Source organism: Hipposideros armiger, unplaced genomic scaffold, assembly GCF_001890085.2.
Source record: "Hipposideros armiger isolate ML-2016 unplaced genomic scaffold, ASM189008v1 scaffold_48, whole genome shotgun sequence".
NCBI classification, from domain to species: Eukaryota; Metazoa; Chordata; class Mammalia; order Chiroptera; family Hipposideridae; genus Hipposideros; species Hipposideros armiger.
In genome coordinates, this window is record NW_017731398.1 from 3,148,577 (window position 1) to 3,166,331 (window position 17,755).

Sequence of the window (17,755 nt, forward strand, 5' to 3'; positions counted from 1 at the left end):
AGTCATTACCAACAGCCTTAGTTGCTATAACAATTTAATCAGATTAAGACACAGATGCATTTCCTCTTTGTAACTAAGCCTTTCGATTGGGAGCACGCTGCCTTTGGGGAACAGCGCAGAGAGGGCAGGACTGTGCACTGCCAGAGGCCCTCCAGAAGGCCCCGATAGCCAGGACACAGGGAGAGAGCGCAGCGGGAGGCAACAGTCCCTGATGGAGGGACTGGTGACTTGGAAATTTTGCCTTGGGCCCAGCAGGGGGCAGGGTGACCAGAGATGCTTGTCCCATTTGCTTCAGACTCGGGAGTGGGCGTGGGAGGCAAGGGCCTCAGAGGGGCCCGTGGGGCTTGCTGGTGGCCTTTCTTGGGCCAGGCCCCAAATCTAGGCTTGCTGTTCTCCAAGCCCAATTTTCCTGCTTTGACTGGTATCTCTGCCTCTGGGCCAGGGCCCTCTCCACCCGCAGTGAACATAGGAAAGGACAGAAAGAAGAAAAAGAACCCAGAAGAGGGCTTCACCCTGGGCTCCCCTCCGTTCAGACACGGTCCCTGAGGAAGCCCCTGTCACCAGTCTCAGCAATGTGCCCTCAGTGGACATCAAGGACTTCCTGTGTTTCTGTGTGTTACACAGTGACAGATTAACGTTGTGATCCTGAGTCCTGATTCTTACAGGCTGGCTCCGTGCATCTCTCCATTTAAGGCATTTTGGGGACAGCCCATGCTCACGAGCTCTATAGTTAGACTGTGTGCTTACTTTACCTTCACACCCCAGCCCAGGCCCAGACGGGACTGCACCCACGATTAGGACTGCACAGTCCTGGGTTCCTGCTCAAAAATGCAGTTTGAGGCCCCGCCTGAGTCTGATAGTTGTCAGACTGCCATAAACAAACTCATCTCTGGAAGCCATCACAGCATCCCAGGCCTGGGCGGCTGGGAAAACTCAGCAAAGAGAACCCAGCTCTGCACACCCAGAGTTGCTCCTAAAAGCGGCCTGAAGGGACCGCTATGTCACTGAGGTTATAAAGAAACGAGGGCTCTCAACAGCTTGTGCCAAGGAGACTGGGGTTCTGTCTGCAAAATCTTTTCAAACACACACAGCCACTTGGGGTGAGAGTTTAAGCCTGTGTCCTGTGTATCAAGGCAGGAATGATATTTTCCTAGAGAAAGAGAAGAAAGCTCGGGGGGCAGAAAGGGCTGGTCTTAGCACCCGGAGGCAGGGCCCCCGTGCTGCCAGCTGACTCAGAGCCTCGCGCTCTGGCCTGCATTTGCGTCTGAGCAGGAACGCCACCAGAAGGCAGAGTTTCTTGCCACTGACCCAGGCTGGGGCCTTCCGAGGAGCTGACTGAGCCCAGGTGCTGTGCTAGCTCCTCACCTCTCCAAGGCCTCTCCCTCTCCAGCCACATACTGGTCACCCACCCTTTGTCTGAACTCCTCCTGCAACATAGAGCCCGGGACCCTCCGGACAGCCCTGCTACTCTGTGGTGGAACAAACCTGACTGCTAGAAAATTCCTTCCCGAACTAAACCAATTCTAACCCTTAGGGCCCAGCCAGAATGAGTGTCGTCTTGTCTGCATACGAGAGCCCTGACAATGTGACAGCATCTGACATGCGGTTCCCAGTTGGGAGCCCACCTCTTGTTGAAGAACCCAGTCTGCACATGATGCGGCTGGGGGTTGTGCCACCCTCCTGGTTGCTCTGCTTTAAGTTCGCTTGGGCCTGACTCTGTCTCTCTAGCGTCCTCAGAAGGGGGTGACATGCTCCGAGTAGGGGAGCTCTCAGAGGACAGAGGAAGCCACGGTCGCTGGTCCTGACTAAACTCCCGTCGGCGTAGCCCAGAATCACACAACGCCATGTCGCCCTGCTGACCCCCCTTCAACTCGGTGGCCAGACTGACTGCTCTCTCACACCCTGGATTTCACCCGCTGCGGGGTCATCTCAGTGGTGTCGGCGACTCCTCTGACTCCTCTGGACAGAGGAATTCACAATCAGCAGGTAGAAGCGAGCAGCTGGCCTTGTTCCTTCCCACACTGCCGCTCAGGCAAAGCCACACACAACAAGGGAGCCGCCTACGCCGCAGACCTACCGGCCTATAGGGAGAGTCCTCCCGCTGTGGTCCGAGCCGCCGGGGCCCCAGACCCTGCCGTCCATCGTCTCTGTCCCCACATTGCCACTCTCGCCAACAAACAGGCTGTTCTTTATTTCCTGCTTGGAGCCATCGTCATACGGGAAGGTTCCACCACTGCAGAGAGAAGAGGTCTGGGATGAGAGGTCCAGAGACACCTCCCCCGAGGGCCCAGCACAACGGTGGCTGCTCTTACCTGGCCAGGGTCAGGCCGATGCCATTGTCGGCAAACCTGGGGACAAGAGCAGACAGTCAGAGCGTGCTTCTGCTCCACATGCAGCAACGTTATGGAGGGAAGGGCCCTTCTGTGCCCTGGTGCCACACTGCAGACACTGTGGGGTGGAGTCTCTACATAATAGGCACAGGGTTTGTTCAGGATGCCGGGGCTCCCCTGTTGTGCGTGATGAGATAGTTTAGGTCCCTCCCGCTCAGCGTCTGTGCTCAAAGAGCAAAGGGTGACCACAGTGGCTCTCGGCATCCGGTGCCCCACTGCGCTGGCAGTGTGCGACCGGGCTCCCTGGGCATGGCTCCATCTCCAGCCGCCCCCACGTGATTCCAGGGCTTAGTGGGAGGCTGGACGGGGGACTGAAGGGCCCTGCCACACTCAGGCGGGCACCGGGTCCAGGCAGGGTCTGTGCGTGCAGCCCGCCTCCCCTGAGCATCCTCACTCCTACTTCAGCCACAGCAAGAAGGACAAAGAGGAAGCTGAGTTTCCTGGCGGTCAGGCCGGCACTGGCCCTGAGCTGGGCAGGACGGCGTTTTGCAGTTACACTGTGGCCATGCCGCCAGCTCCCCTCTGAGGCTCAGGGGGAACATTCTGACGGGAGGCTGCCTGTGAGCGACAGGAGACGGCACAGCATTTGAGCTAGGCCTTAGGTCTGCGCTGCCACGGACCCGAAGGCCAAATACGGTGGCCGCCTTCCTGTCCCTGGTTCTTCCTTCCACCTGCCACGGACACCCTGCCAGGTGGTGACCTCGAGTACTTCCCAAACTCCAGTGACTTCACATCCCCCATAAACCCAAGCCCAAATCCCTGGCCACGTGCTTTCAGGCCGTTGAAGCCCTTTCGCTCTGCCGGTGTCAGCCCCACCAGCTCCCGGTTGGCTGCGGCTCAGCCGGTCCCCCGCCTCCGGGATGTGCACGTCTCCCTGTCTGAAGCCCGTCCAGTGCCAGCCAATCACTCAAGGCCCATCTTCCGGCCCTGTGCTCTCTAGTCCTTTCCCCAAACGTCCTGATTCCTGTTCCCAGGCCCTTCCCAGGTTCTCCCCATCACTGCCGCCCCCCAGTGCTCTGCCCAGGGCCCTCTCCTCCTCCACTGAGTCAGTCTCTGGGGACGTCAGAGACGCACGGCTTCCACTCCCACAGGGCTGCCGGCGATGCTATAATCAGCCACTCTTCCTTCCCACCTGCTCGCCCCAAACCTGGGATGTTTCTACGAATATCTCACAGGCATGTCAAAGTCAATGTGTCTAAAACATCTTTCTCTCTCTCTCTCTCTCTCTCTCTCTCTCTCTCTCTCTCTCTCTCTNCTTCAAGTCTTCTCCCTGCTTATCACGTATCTCTGTATTTTAATGGATCGACTGCACATAAGACTTTGTGTGAGTTCAGTGTCAGTTGTTTCAGGAAGGGATCGGGGTTAAATAATGAGGAAAGGGAGAGCCATGGGCTGGGCTGGAAATCGTGAAGGGAGGGAGTGCAGCGCGGTGTGTGCCCTGTGACCGGGGACGAGGGAGCAGTCCCCAGGTTGACTCCATCACGTCTCCTGCTCCCAAGCACTGACCGGGAGGTGGGGGGGGGGGCAGCACCCAGCGGGCGATACATAGGCCTTCTCTCCTCCAACTTCCAGTAGGTCCTCTTGCCTTGGTGCCCCCTGCCCCTCTACCCCCTTGCCCACCCGGAATCCCGCCCACAGGCGGCCCCGCGGGAACTCTCCTGGGTGGGCTGGCAGCCTCCGCCAGGCAGACCCATACCTTGATGTGGCCCCCAAAGGTGTCGAAGTCAAAGAAGCTGCAGACGTGGTTGCTGTAGGGGTAGCAGCCAGCCTCCATCTCCCCCATGACCACGATGTTGCGGCTCAGGAGCCCGACCTCGGCCCGCATGTCCACACCGTCGATCTCCTCCCCGACGTGCAGATACATCGGCTTCCCTGGGGCGGGAGGGGAGGCGGGGGTCAGGGCATCCCTGCAGGGGCCTCCCAGCTGCCACTTAGGTGCCACCACCCCCTGCGCGCACGGTGGTCCCAGGGACCCTGGTCCCATTTCTCGGAAGGAATGAGGCTCAGGGAGGTGGGTTGACCTGTCTGAACGAGGACCCAGGGTTCACGGCCATGCAGGCTCAGGTCTGAAGCCTGCGGCAAACACGGCTACTTGCCCCCAGTATCTCTGCCCCCATCCACTTTCTGGTACTAGCATATCCTGTGTTTCAGCTGACACGTGGCTCGCCAGGAGAGCCACCCTGCAGTCGCTGTGGCCAGAGGACGGCACTTTCAGGGCTGGGATGCAGATGTGGGGGGGGGGTGGGCCAGCCTCCCCCAGGGCTGTGAGGTCAGGCCTAGAGATGGCGGAGCAACGAGTGAGGGAAACCTGGGCTCGGACGACCCCACAGAGCTTATGCCCAGACTGCCGACCAGCTGGGGACCTTAGGGACATAAAACGATCCCCCCCTCTCTAAAGCTAGTGCTCTAAAGCAGGGCAAATCCATATTCCGCTATAGTAGCTAAGTCTGTGTCCCTCTTTCCTCAGCCTCATGTGGGTGTGCCTACAACCTGATTTTCTGCAAAGCCCAGATGGGAGGCGCTGGCCAGGCTCTGGGTGCCTCTATGGAGCCGCATGGAACAGCAGAAAAGAGTCTGCACCCCACTCTGCGTTGCCCTCATCATGACAGCCCCCCCCCCCCCCCCCNGACTGAGAAGCAAGCAGTGAGGAGAAGCCCCTCTGCAGAGCTGGAGGCAGCAGGAAGCTCAGGGCTGGGGTCCCGGCTGCCGGCTGCTCTGCAGCCCGGGGTGCTCGCAGCACCCTCACGGGGCATGGGTGTGGGGTGGAGGGGCTTACTTGCAGTCCTGCCTGGGCTTGGGGATGTATCCCGGGTATGAGTCCTCTGTGATCAGCCTGCACATCTTGCTGTCGCGGTCGGAGGGAAGGAGGGTTCCAGACTTGACAAGGAGCCCAAGACAGTGGTCAAAGGTGTTGCGTTCCTCTGGTCCATCCTCCGTGAAGAAGCAGTGGCCCAAAGAGTTATAGCCCACAACGTCCTTGACCTGCAGGGGTCAAGACGGGGGGACGTTTCACCCAACGTCCAATTATTCATGTGCTCATTCATTCCCTCAACAAACACTGAACAGCATGGGCCATACACCAGCCCTGTGAGGGCGCTGGGGGTTTGGAGGTGGGCCTGACACAGGGGCTGGGCCTGGGAATGGGACGGTGCCTTTCAAGTCTCTTCCCACCGGAAGAGTTAGGGCTGAGGCTCCACAGTGTGGGGAAGGGGACGAAAGGTTAGAAGTGGGTCCTAGGAGACCCTGGACGAGGTCACGTGAGCCTGCTCTGGTGAGGACACACAAGTGCAAGCTTCCGGGACTTAATGTGGATGGTTGCACAGGACACCCCGTGGGAAGGTGGTGAGGAGAGCCTCACCTGGTCAGGTGGGCTTTGCAGTGACACTGGTGTTGATGTCCCTCACTGTGCCCTGGCCCAGGAAGCCAAGCCAGCTTCGTAGCTCACAATGCACGTCAGGCCACAACGTGACTCCTGGGCCGGGAACCAGAAAAGACTGCCAGCTCCAGCCTTTAGTATCCTTCTGGGAATCGCAGTATCAGTGGGGGAAGAGGGACCACCATTTGAAGGCATCGAAAGACCTGGGCACAGTCTTAGCTGTGCCACCAACCAGACGGGGATCTTAACAAGTCTCCCAACCTCTTCAACTGAGTTTCCCCACCAGAAAATGAAGGACTCGAACTCCATGATCTCTGAGGCCCCTTCTGGATTTGAAGTCTCTGAACTCATCAATCTCAGAACTAGAAGGTTCTCAGAGGGCATCTCCCTTGAGCCCTCCCGCCGCTCCCCCCCCCCTGTGCCAGACTGTTGACAAGCGTCCCTGACAAACAACATCCTTCTGCTTGAACGCCCCAGAACGACACACGCGCTGCCTCACTAGGTGGCCTGCCCGCAGCGGGACAGTGAGGATGGAAGGGTAGAAGAAACACCTCCCTTATCTGGACTGCGATCTCCCATCCTCATCCCCGGGGCCCTGACTGCCTAATGATGTCCCCCAACAAGGGACGGTTCTGCTCCCCTATGACATCAGTTCAGCTTATACCTATTATGTACCTACCATGGTGCCAGGCCCCAGGAAATCCGTATATCACCCAAAAACAACCCCCCCTCAGCACCGCTGACCTGTCCAGGGGCCATCCTGGGCACTGCGGGGTGTTCAGCAGTGTCCCTGGGCGTCCACAGAGCTTCCTCCGTCGTAACAACCAAACATGTCTCTGGACATTCACTGCCCAATATTCCACTGGGAAGGGAGCGGGTGACAAAACTGTCCCTGATCAAGAAGCATTAATCTAGGAGGCACCCCAGATGCCTCCTGGCTTCTGTACAACAAAGCCTGCTTGCTCCCCAAGTCCCAGGCAGCCATGCTCTGGAAACATCCAGAACTAGGACCCTTCCTGTCCGGGCCCTGGGTTGGGCTCTGACACCTTTTACTCTTGCTTAAATCCTACACAATCTTATAATTTTCTTTTAGAGATGAGCAAAATAAGACTGGAAGTGATTTGCCCAAGGTCATACAATCCATGTCGGAGAACCAAGGCTGGAGCCCCAGTTCTCTAATTGTGCCCTTCACCCCAGAAGGGAGGAACAAACACACAAGCTGCTTTGTTCTAGGCGAGCTCCAACAAGCTCCTCTCCCTTCAACTCTGGTGCTAGGCAAGGGCGTGACCTTGACTCCTGTTCAGTCCCTCAATAAACATTGCAGTCGATACCAAGGTCACCCAGTGGGACTCTCCTAGTGAGTGATGCACGCTTGTTATAAATAGTCCAGACAGACAGGCATGGGAGGAAGAGGCAAGGAAACGGCTGCTGGCGCTGGCAGGGACATGTGAGAGCAAGCTCAATGCCTTTACTGGAGAAGGGACATGGAGGGTCCAATGGCACTCACAGGCCTGCTGGTGGAGGCACGCTCAGACCCAGGCCTCTGCCTCCTGCCCACAGCTCTCTAAATCCCATGCACCCACCGCCCACTGTCTGGATCACACTATGGGTAACGCTTCTTTGAATGCAAGTGAATACTGAATTAGGTATATTATTAGTCTAACCAACGCCTGAGACAGAAATTCCCTCCGAGGCCCTTGAGACGTGCTATGGAGAAAAGTCCTCATTGAAAGGAATAAGATAACTACCATCTATTGGGTGTCAAACGTGTTATATACATTATTTCTCTTAATCATTATCGCAACTATTATCCCACAGATGACAGACTGCGAAGGCTGCCCGAAGTCACTTCCGCTGCAAGGATAGACTTGAGACTTGATTCTTCATCTGTCTGATTCATAACTTATAACTAATCAGTTCTCAAAAGCACCAGAAAGGAAAAAAAAAAACAAAAACAAAAACCCGTTCATCTTGTGTTCATTTCTTTCTCCTCATGAGGAGTGGGGCGAGGCTGGCACAGACTTGACAAGAGAAGCATGACGAGGCAGAAGGGAGCCCTGGGTCGGGAGGGGAAGGCGAGTTCAAGTCCTGGCTCAGCCACAAACGTGCTGTGTGACTTGCCTGAAGGCCCTTGTGCCTGAGGGTAACTCCTAAGGTCCATTCCAGCTCTAACATTCCACCTCTGTTCTTCCTGAGAACACTTCCCATAGTTAAATACTTAAACTGTGATACAGCTGGACATCGATAGATAGATGGGTAGGTAGATAGATAGATGATAAATAAATGATAGATAGATAGATAGATGATAGATAGATGACAGATAGAGAGATAGAGAGATAGAGAGATAGATAGATGATAGATGACAGATAGATAGATGATAGATAAATGGTAGATAGATAGATGATAGATGACAGATAGATGATAGATAAATCACAGATAGATAGATGATACATAGATAGATAGATAGATGAGAGATGATAGATAGATGACAGATAGAAAGATAGATGATAGATAAATGATAGATAGATGATAGAGGACAGATAGATAGATGATAGATAGTAGCTGGANATGTTTCTACGAATATCTCACAGGCATGTCAAAGTCAATGTGTCTAAAACATCTTTCTCTCTCTCTCTCTCTCTCTCTCTCTCTCTCTCTCTCTCCCTCCCCCTCCCTTCCTCCCTCTCCCCCTCCCTCTTACATCCCTTCACTTCCTTTTACTCCCTATCACCTTTATTTCTCCTTTAAGTGGTCACAATAAAACGGGAAAATACGTTTCTGATACAGAGTTTTCGATCTCCCAGTTTTAACACAAAAGACCAAGAGGACATCTCGTGATATTCCTTCCTAGCAAATCCCAACACAGCTGCCTGTCCCTTTGGGTCCCTGTCCAGTGCGGGCTGGTGGCTCTCCACAGGGACCTTACATGCGAGCTCACGTCTTCATCTGCGCCATCCTCACTTTGTGCCAACGCCACGCAACTCTCCACTCACCGGCAGCTGTCCAGCCACACGTCCCCACCACGCAGCCAGGCCCCGTGGTCCTGGTTCTTGTAGGCGGTGAAGTGCTTGATGATGGCCGGCACCCGGGGCTTCAGCGGGTCGGCATCCTGGTGAGGGCTGTATCTGGAACACAGGACGGGGAGGGCACAGGGGCAGGGGGACTCGTGAGCTGACTCCCGTCTGGGCTGTGCTCACAGTGCTCACTGCTCTCTGCTCACAGTGCCCGGAACACTCTGCCGCAGCGGAGCCGACTCCCATCACCTGGCTCGGGGATGCACCTTCTGAACTCGATGCAGAAGGTCTTTTCTGGGGCCCAGCCCCATGTAGGCGACACACACGTCACCTCCCTTGCTCACAGAACCACTGAGGGGCACCCCATCCAGGCGGGGTCAGAGCTCAGGGGGGGGTTCCCACAGCCAGTCCCAGCCTGGCATGCAATGCAGCCAAGGGCAGGGAGGAGCGTGTGAGATGCCCAGCCCGCCATCAGCTGGGGGGAGCCCTGACCTAGTGCCTTTTGTGGGGTTCAGCTTCCTGGCTGCCAGAGGGAGCGCTGAGCCCAGAAGCTCGCTGACGTCCGGTCTGGTAAACGTCTCCCACGAACATTATCATGTCACTAGCGTTACTGACTTGACAGAGACCAAGCCACCTGGTCTCTTTAAAGGGTACCGGTTTTCCTAATGACCTTGAGGCTCCAACAGAACCTTTCAAAAGTAGCCTGGCCTTTGGCTGAGCCCCAGGTCTATTTATAGGGACAGCCTGCATGTTCCTGCCTGTGAAGTTGATGGTGAGATTCTCCCCAGCTTTTCTCCTCGTCTTCCAATCCCAGCCCAGCCTCCTGGCCACTCCTGTTCATTTACCAGGTGCTGGCTTTGGCTGAAACCCGAATTCAATGCGGATGCGGAAACCCTAAGCCCTATGCCAGTCTCTGCCCCTGCCCTGTCCAGGTTTCCACCACGGTCCTCACCATGCAGGACACAGAAAACGCTCAGCTCTCCCCTGATGGATGAGTGACTGGAGGGAATGGAGCCGAGTGGCGGGGCTGCCATGGAGCGTGGTGCTCCTGAGGGTGATTACCTGGCAGAGATGATTGACAGGAAGGGCCGTTTGTCCTTGGCAGAGGCCTCAGTCGTTTTGACGCCGTTGTCTATGATCATGCCAGCCTGGGGAGAGGGCACATTCGGGGACACGTGAGCATCACTGCAGCCCGGGCACCAGCTCACACCCAGCCGCAGTGCTCACTCCTGCAGGCTCCAGGAAAACCAACTTTTTTCTCAGGATGCATTAACAGAAGTAGGGGGTCTATGGTGAGGGAGGTGAAGAACCCGCTTGGTTCTCTGCACTGCCAGGTCCAATCTGATGTCCTCTTTTTTTTCAGCTGAGCCACCCTGCCACCTGTTGGCAGCTCAGTGGCTGCTCAGCTCGGGCCGGGACTCGAACCGCTGTTGCTCAGAGCTCAAACTCTTGAGCGAGCTCTTAACCAACTGAGCCACTCGTCTGGTCCCTGATGTCCTCTTTGAGGTACAGATGAGGAAACTGAGGTCCAGAGGGGTGAAGGCCACACAGCTGGGTCCATGCCCAGGGCTCACACCGCTTGCGGCAGCTACGGGCCCAGGCCCCACCTCCAGGGCGATGCCTGTGCTTTCCTGGGAACTGTGTCTGCAGCGCATCGAAGGAAATGCTGACTGTAAGTCTCATCCTCGCCGTGCGGCAGGGCTCTGTGGCCCGCCCAGGGTCTTGTCTGGGATCCTACGTGACTCAAGGAGGGAACCGCATTTTCTTCACTTTGTCAGCCATGGCTGAGTGGGAGGCAGGGCGGCTCCATGCCACTGCCTGGTGACGCCATGTTCCTTCCTTCCTGGATCCCTTGGCCCAAACCCGGGTTTCTCCACTTTTCTAATTGGAGGTCACTCTGGCTATTGCGTTCTCCTGCTACTTCCAGGGAAGCAGTGTGACATGAGTCAGCAGAGGTGGGGCTGGACGCCCAGCTCCTCCCTCATGAGCTAAGTCCCCTCACCGCTCAGGCCTCAGCTGTCTGCTTGGTAAGATGGGCTGATGACCCTGATCTCGCCGACGGCCATGAGGCCTAAGTGAGACAGCCCGGGGAGGAGGCCTGGGACCGGCCCCATGTGGAGCCGGGCTTACCGGGCGTGAGCCCCAGGCACGGGCCTCCTCCGCTCAGACACGGAAGCCAGCTGCAGGCTCCTCGACCGTCCCTTCCCTCCCTTCCCTCCTGCCACCTGCCTCCACCTGTGCCCGTGAGCCCTGGCCTACTTCCTTGTGGGACAGCATCCTCCCCACATATCCCCCCGTTTCACCCTCTTTAAACATCCAGGTACCATGCGGCCACACCCACTCATGGGCAGTCTTCTCAAGGAAGGGATCTGATGAGCAGCCAGCACATTCTCTCCCCTGCACCACCCCGCCCCCATCCTGTATGGCGACAGCGCCCCAAGGCCCATCACAGCCTCCGAGATGCCCCCTCTGAGGCCTGCGCTATGGCACGCCTCACCTCTGCCCTCTGCCCCGGGAAACTCTTTTCTTTCCTACTTTCTGGGACACAACGCTGTCTGGGGTCCTCTCTGCCCACCCTGCCCAGGGCCCCTCACAGCGCCACCCCCGAGGCCGAGCTGGAAGCGCAGGTCTAGTCAGAGAACACATCTCTCCTTCTTGGTCTCCTCCCTGGCTCAGCCTATTGGTTTTGGTTTTGGATTTGACCCTGAATGTGTCCATTCCCCTCTGGGCCTCGGTTTCCTCACCTGCACCATCAGGGATTGCACCAGAGGACCAGCCCTAACATCGGGGCTCTGGTGCACACTGCCCCCCAGGGCCCAAGACCACCTCTGCCCCCCAGCAGTGTGTCTGGTCTCAGCCCCGCTCCCCAGCTCCATTCCCAAGTCCACGACCCTGACTGGGGTTCCACACAGACTTACCCGGTAGTTGGAGTGTGCTCGGTTGTTCAGGAACTTTCCCAGGGGGATGTGCTCCGAGTAACCCGGGGAGTACATTCCCTCCGAGGGGCCCGTCGGCACGTGGTGGAAAATGAACCAAAATCCAGTTTCCTGTTGGGGGGCACAAGGGGAAGCCACAGGACTCAGCACCATTCACCCTCTGGTTGGGGTGACCGAATGGCCCCAACTCAGGGTGGGGTCTAGCACTCTCCCCCAGCAGGCCCCCACCCCCAAACACACGTCCGGGAACCAATGAAACGTCTGAGGAAAACGCCTTTTGTGGGGTCCACCCTGACTACTGAAACCCATCATCAGGTCCTACTCTGTTGGCCATGGGCTCCACGTGGCCAGACTGCAGCGTCAACTCCTCCTCCTGACACAAAACAGGAGGATTCCATGATGCTCGCAGCTTGTCCTTCATTCTAGATATGGACGCTGAGGCCCAGAGGCGGCACTGACCTGCTCGGGTCCCACGGGCGCGACGGCAGCGGGGTGGGTGAGAGCGAGTCCACGTGCCCAGAATGCCGTGTCTGCATCCTGTGCGCCCCAGGCGTGTCTGCTCTCCCTGCCTCGGTTTCCATCCATCAGATGGAAGGTAACAGTACCAACCTCGTCGGGTCAATGCAAGAACTAAAGCATTTTAGCTTAGAACATCAATGTGCCGGGCGCAGTTCTAAGTGACAATCATTTCAGCCTCGTGATGAGCATTACACACAAAGTGCTTCGCTTTCATTGGCTATGACCACCAGTGTGACAATGTGACAGCCATCACTGAAACCAATGCATCGGACCCCTTCTTCATTCTCTGCCTGACCTGGGGCTCAGAGCGCACGGAATTCATGGCCCCCTGTTCCCCAGCCCCCAGATATATTTTCCTCCAAAAAGGGGTGTTTCTGCTCACCTCGGACCCTCCAGCAGCACAGTTTATGAGGTTGTTGTTGGGATTGGCCATCCAAAAGGTGGACACAGCACTGTTGGGGGTGGGGGGGAGATGGAAAGCGTCACTCATACACGGCCCATGTCAGGCACTCTAACATGGCTTCAGAGAGCCTCCTATCAGAGGCTGCGGGGGTTCTGGGTGTGTGGCTCTGAAATCCAGTGTCCTCGTCAGAGCGTGGTGCACTGAAGCACGTCACATGCTCAGAATGTGAAAGACAGAGGCAGTATGTGGGGGAAGTCTGAGTTGGGCTCCAAAACAAATGTAAGCCCACAGAACCCAGGAAAGCAGCCGTTTCTGAGGGAGAGGCCCTGGACTCAGAAGTGCTCTCTCCGTCTTGGCCTCGGTCACGTCCAGAGACACTGGGAGCCGAGGTGACAGCCCGATTCCTGTCCTCAAAGCACCACGTGACATCAGGAAAAGGCAGAGCACGAGCACCGTGGCTGTCTTTGGACAAGAATGATGCACACGGAGTGACTGAGAAGCAAGCAGTGAGGAGAAGCCCCTCTGCAGAGCTGGAGGCAGCAGGAAGCTCAGGGCTGGGGTCCCGGCTGCCGGCTGCTCTGCAGCCCGGGGTGCTCGCAGCACCCTCACGGGGCATGGGTGTGGGGTGGAGGGGCTTACTTGCAGTCCTGCCTGGGCTTGGGGATGTATCCCGGGTATGAGTCCTCTGTGATCAGCCTGCACATCTTGCTGTCGCGGTCGGAGGGAAGGAGGGTTCCAGACTTGACAAGGAGCCCAAGACAGTGGTCAAAGGTGTTGCGTTCCTCTGGTCCATCCTCCGTGAAGAAGCAGTGGCCCAAAGAGTTATAGCCCACAACGTCCTTGACCTGCAGGGGTCAAGACGGGGGGACGTTTCACCCAACGTCCAATTATTCATGTGCTCATTCATTCCCTCAACAAACACTGAACAGCATGGGCCATACACCAGCCCTGTGAGGGCGCTGGGGGTTTGGAGGTGGGCCTGACACAGGGGCTGGGCCTGGGAATGGGACGGTGCCTTTCAAGTCTCTTCCCACCGGAAGAGTTAGGGCTGAGGCTCCACGGTGTGGGGAAGGGGATGAAAGGTTAGAAGTGGGTCCTAGGAGACCCTGGACGAGGTCACGTGAGCCTGCTCTGGTGAGGACACACAAGTGCAAGCTTCCGGGACTTAATGTGGATGGTTGCACAGGACACCCCGTGGGAAGGTGGTGAGGAGAGCCTCACCTGGTCAGGTGGGCTTTGCAGTGACACTGGTGTTGATGTCCCTCACTGTGCCCTGGCCCAGGAAGCCAAGCCAGCTTCGTAGCTCACAATGCACGTCAGGCCACAACGTGACTCCTGGGCCGGGAACCAGAAAAGACTGCCAGCTCCAGCCTTTAGTATCCTTCTGGGAATCGCAGTATCAGTGGGGGAAGAGGGACCACCATTTGAAGGCATCGAAAGACCTGGGCACAGTCTTAGCTGTGCCACCAACCAGACGGGGATCTTAACAAGTCTCCCAACCTCTTCAACTGAGTTTCCCCACCAGAAAATGAAGGACTCGAACTCCATGATCTCTGAGGCCCCTTCTGGATTTGAAGTCTCTGAACTCATCAATCTCAGAACTAGAAGGTTCTCAGAGGGCATCTCCCTTGAGCCCTCCCGCCGCTCCCCCCCCCCTGTGCCAGACTGTTGACAAGCGTCCCTGACAAACAGCATCCTTCTGCTTGAACGCCCCAGAACGACACACGCACTGCCTCACTAGGTGGCCTGCCCGCAGCGGGACAGTGAGGATGGAAGGGTAGAAGAAACACCTCCCTTATCTGGACTGCGATCTCCCATCCTCATCCCCGGGGCCCTGACTGCCTAATGATGTCCCCCAACAAGGGACGGTTCTGCTCCCCTATGACATCAGTTCAGCTTATACCTATTATGTACCTACCATGGTGCCAGGCCCCAGGAAATCCGTATATCACCCAAAAACAACCCCCCCTCAGCACCGCTGACCTGTCCAGGGGCCGTCCTGGGCACTGCGGGGTGTTCAGCAGTGTCCCTGGGCGTCCACAGAGCTTCCTCCGTCGTAACAACCAAACATGTCTCTGGATATTCACTGCCCAATATTCCACTGGGAAGGGAGCAGGTGACAAAACTGTCCCTGATCAAGAAGCATTAATCTAGGAGGCACCCCAGATGCCTCCTGGCTTCTGTACAACAAAGCCTGCTTGCTCCCCAAGTCCCAGGCAGCCATGCTCTGGAAACATCCAGAACTAGGACCCTTCCTGTCCGGGCCCTGGGTTGGGCTCTGACACCTTTTACTCTTGCTTAAATCCTACACAATCTTATAATTTTCTTTTAGAGATGAGCAAAATNTTCCCTCCCAGTTGAGGATGGTATTACAGGAAGCAACAACGTCTCGTGTATATCCATCCGCAGGCTGAGCCACTCCACAAACAGCACTTGGCTTTCACGGTGACCTTGACCTGGGCAACCCAGCACACACCTCACGGAGCAGGGGACCCCCGCCAGGGCGGAGGGCAAAGGCCCGCTTCCCACCAGCCCTCAGCCAACGGCGACCATCCAGGGAGGAGCTGGCTCCCCTTCCTGCCCATCACCCACACACACCCTGTGGAAGGCCTGCAGTATTTCTAAGGACGGTGATCATTTCGGAATTCTGCAGACTCAGGGAGATGGAGGTTTCCTGGAAGCATCTTAGTTCAAGACGTGAAACTGGCTCACGGCGAATCCAGATATACCCTCTGTGGATCAGCACCAGCTTCCTGGGGCTGCTGGAATTACCATCAATCCAGTGGCTTACAACAGAAATTTCTATTCTCACAGTCCTGGACGGCAGAAATCCAAAGTCAGCCTCGCTGGGCCGGCAGTCTCGATGTGGGCAGGGCTGGGTCCCTGGGAAGCTCAGGGGACAATCCGATTCTCACGGCACCTGTGATCCTTGACAGGTGGCCCCCTCCTCCACCCTCAAGGTGCATCACTCTAATCTGCTTGTCATCATGTCACTGTCTCCTCCGACTCTGACCCTCTTGCCTTCCTCTTGTAAGGACCCTGTGATTCCATCGGCCCAGCAGATAATCCCAGATAATCTCCCACCTCACCAGCATAGCGTCGTAATCCCACCTGCAAAGTCCCTTTTGCAGTGTAAAGTGACAAACCCGCAGGTCCTGCCAATTAGGACATTGGCGTCTTTGGGGGCATTAGTCAGGCTACCAGAGTCCTTCTTTAAAAAAGCCTCAGGTGTTAAAAAGTTGACTTTACACAGAGTCTATTTACTGTGATTTACTCTTATCCCCTGAGATCTCTGACGCCAACGGTGTGGGGGTGAGGGGTGGATGCCACGTTGGGGGCGGCTATCAGGCCTTCGGTTTCACTCAGGGTCGGACACCGACCAGAGGAGAGGCTCAAACAAGTTAGCAGAACGCCGGGCCTCCAGTGCATTCCACTGCGGTTTCTGGTGTGGGTCACAGGGCCACATGGCTTTTCAGTTTTAAGGTCCGGTGGCAGGGTCCCCTTCGCAAGGAGTGTAGTCAGCAGATGGTCTCCAGCTCAGGAGCCAGGAGACCAGACCGCCCATTGTTCCCTGAACAAGACTTTGCTACTTTACTTCTCAGCGCTTTTATCTAAGCTGCTCCCTCCGTCTGGGACAGCCTTCTCCACCCTGTCCACGTGGCAATCACCTTGTCCTTCAAGGTCCAGCTCCAACGGCTCCTTTTCAGCGGAAGCTTCCTGGCCGCCCTCAGCANGCCTGGGGCATTCACCCAGGACGTGGTGGACAAGAGGGACACCCAAGAACACAGGCCCGACTTAGTGGGGCAGCGGTGACTCTGCCCTAGTCCACTGCTGCCAGGCAGGAATTGGGTCTGGTGCTGCCAACTCAGCCCACGTTCCAAGAGAAGCCAGGAATCCAGATTTTTATGTGAAATCTCTTAATTTTTAAGTGATGGAAACTAATTCAAATGTTTCTTTAAACACCATTTAAGCCAAACAAAACACATCTGGTCACTGGATGCAGCTTGCAGGGTGCCATTTTGTGACATCCGGTTTTAAGGTTCATAGAGGATGTAAGTTTAGTCCATTTAGAGGAAGTTCAATTTAGTGTGAAATTATCAGTTTAGTGTAAAAATGATCAAATGTTTCTCTAAACACTGTATAAGCCAAAACAAACAGAGGCTGGAGTCGGCTTGCAGGGTGCCATTTTGTAACAAACATCCACTTTCAAAAGTTTATAGGGCATATAAGTTAGTTTATTTAAAAATGGATCCGTTTAGTGTAAAGATTATCTGTGCAAATCAAGACAAGCATATGACACACAGGCCAACTTCCTAATGAAGACCCTTCTCCCGCCGCACCTGCTCGGAGGGACACTCCTCCATTGCTGAGGCTACAGTCTGCCGAGCACACACCCCAGCACAGTCTTGTACGGTCCCCGCCTGCAGCCAGCAGACCTGTCACGCCACAAGGTCACAGATGCTCCCCGATTTACCGTCCCTGTGAGGAGGTGCAGCAGGAACTGCCCCAGTGACCACCCAGCCTGCAGCTTGGTGCCCTGTGGCGAAGACGCGCCCTGTTTTCTCCTTCCTCTTTGCTTCAGAGCCTGCTGTGAGCTGAGATCATTCTGAGATCTGAGCTAAGGATGGTTCAGCCCCCGCTGGCCCTGGACCAACTGACTGGAGTCAAACATGCTTCCAGCGGCATGGCCCCGAGCTGGCTGGCATGGTGGGAGGGGGTGAGGGCGCTCTAGACCCTTTGCCTCCCTGGGAAGGGGTGCTTACCAACAGGCCATTGGAGCCGTGGACGGTGACACAGCGAGAGAAGGTGTGATGGATGGAGAGGTCCCTGACATAGGTGGGCGGGTCATAGCCTCCCTTCTCGTCCACGTCCCCCGCCAGGTGGAAGTGGATTGGGTACTGGCCCACCAGCTGCTGTCCCATGTGCTTCAGCTCCACGCCCTCCAGATGGGCGGCAGTGAACCCCAGTGCAAACTGCAAGAGGAGAGAGTCAGGAGGCCGTGAGTCACTCACTGGCCCCTCACTGGTACCCACGTTCCGAAGTGCACATGGTCACCCTCCAAGGGCTTCGCTAACCCCCACCTCGGGTCTCAGCCATCAAAGGTGTTCTCTGCAAAT

At 56.4% G+C, this 17,755-nt stretch overlaps 1 protein-coding gene across 1 annotated transcript in view; it reads right to left on the reverse strand.

Annotated features, from left to right (window-relative positions):
- CEMIP (cell migration inducing hyaluronidase 1) overlaps positions 1-17,755 on the reverse strand; it is a 119,868-nt gene that overhangs the window by 15,472 nt on the left and 86,641 nt on the right. The window contains 8 exon segments of the mRNA XM_019640220.1: positions 2,078-2,233; positions 2,313-2,348; positions 8,760-8,891; positions 9,843-9,928; positions 11,699-11,827; positions 12,618-12,687; positions 13,278-13,483; positions 17,402-17,611. Coding sequence (XP_019495765.1) covers positions 2,078-2,233; positions 2,313-2,348; positions 8,760-8,891; positions 9,843-9,928; positions 11,699-11,827; positions 12,618-12,687; positions 13,278-13,483; positions 17,402-17,611 — 1,025 coding nt within the window.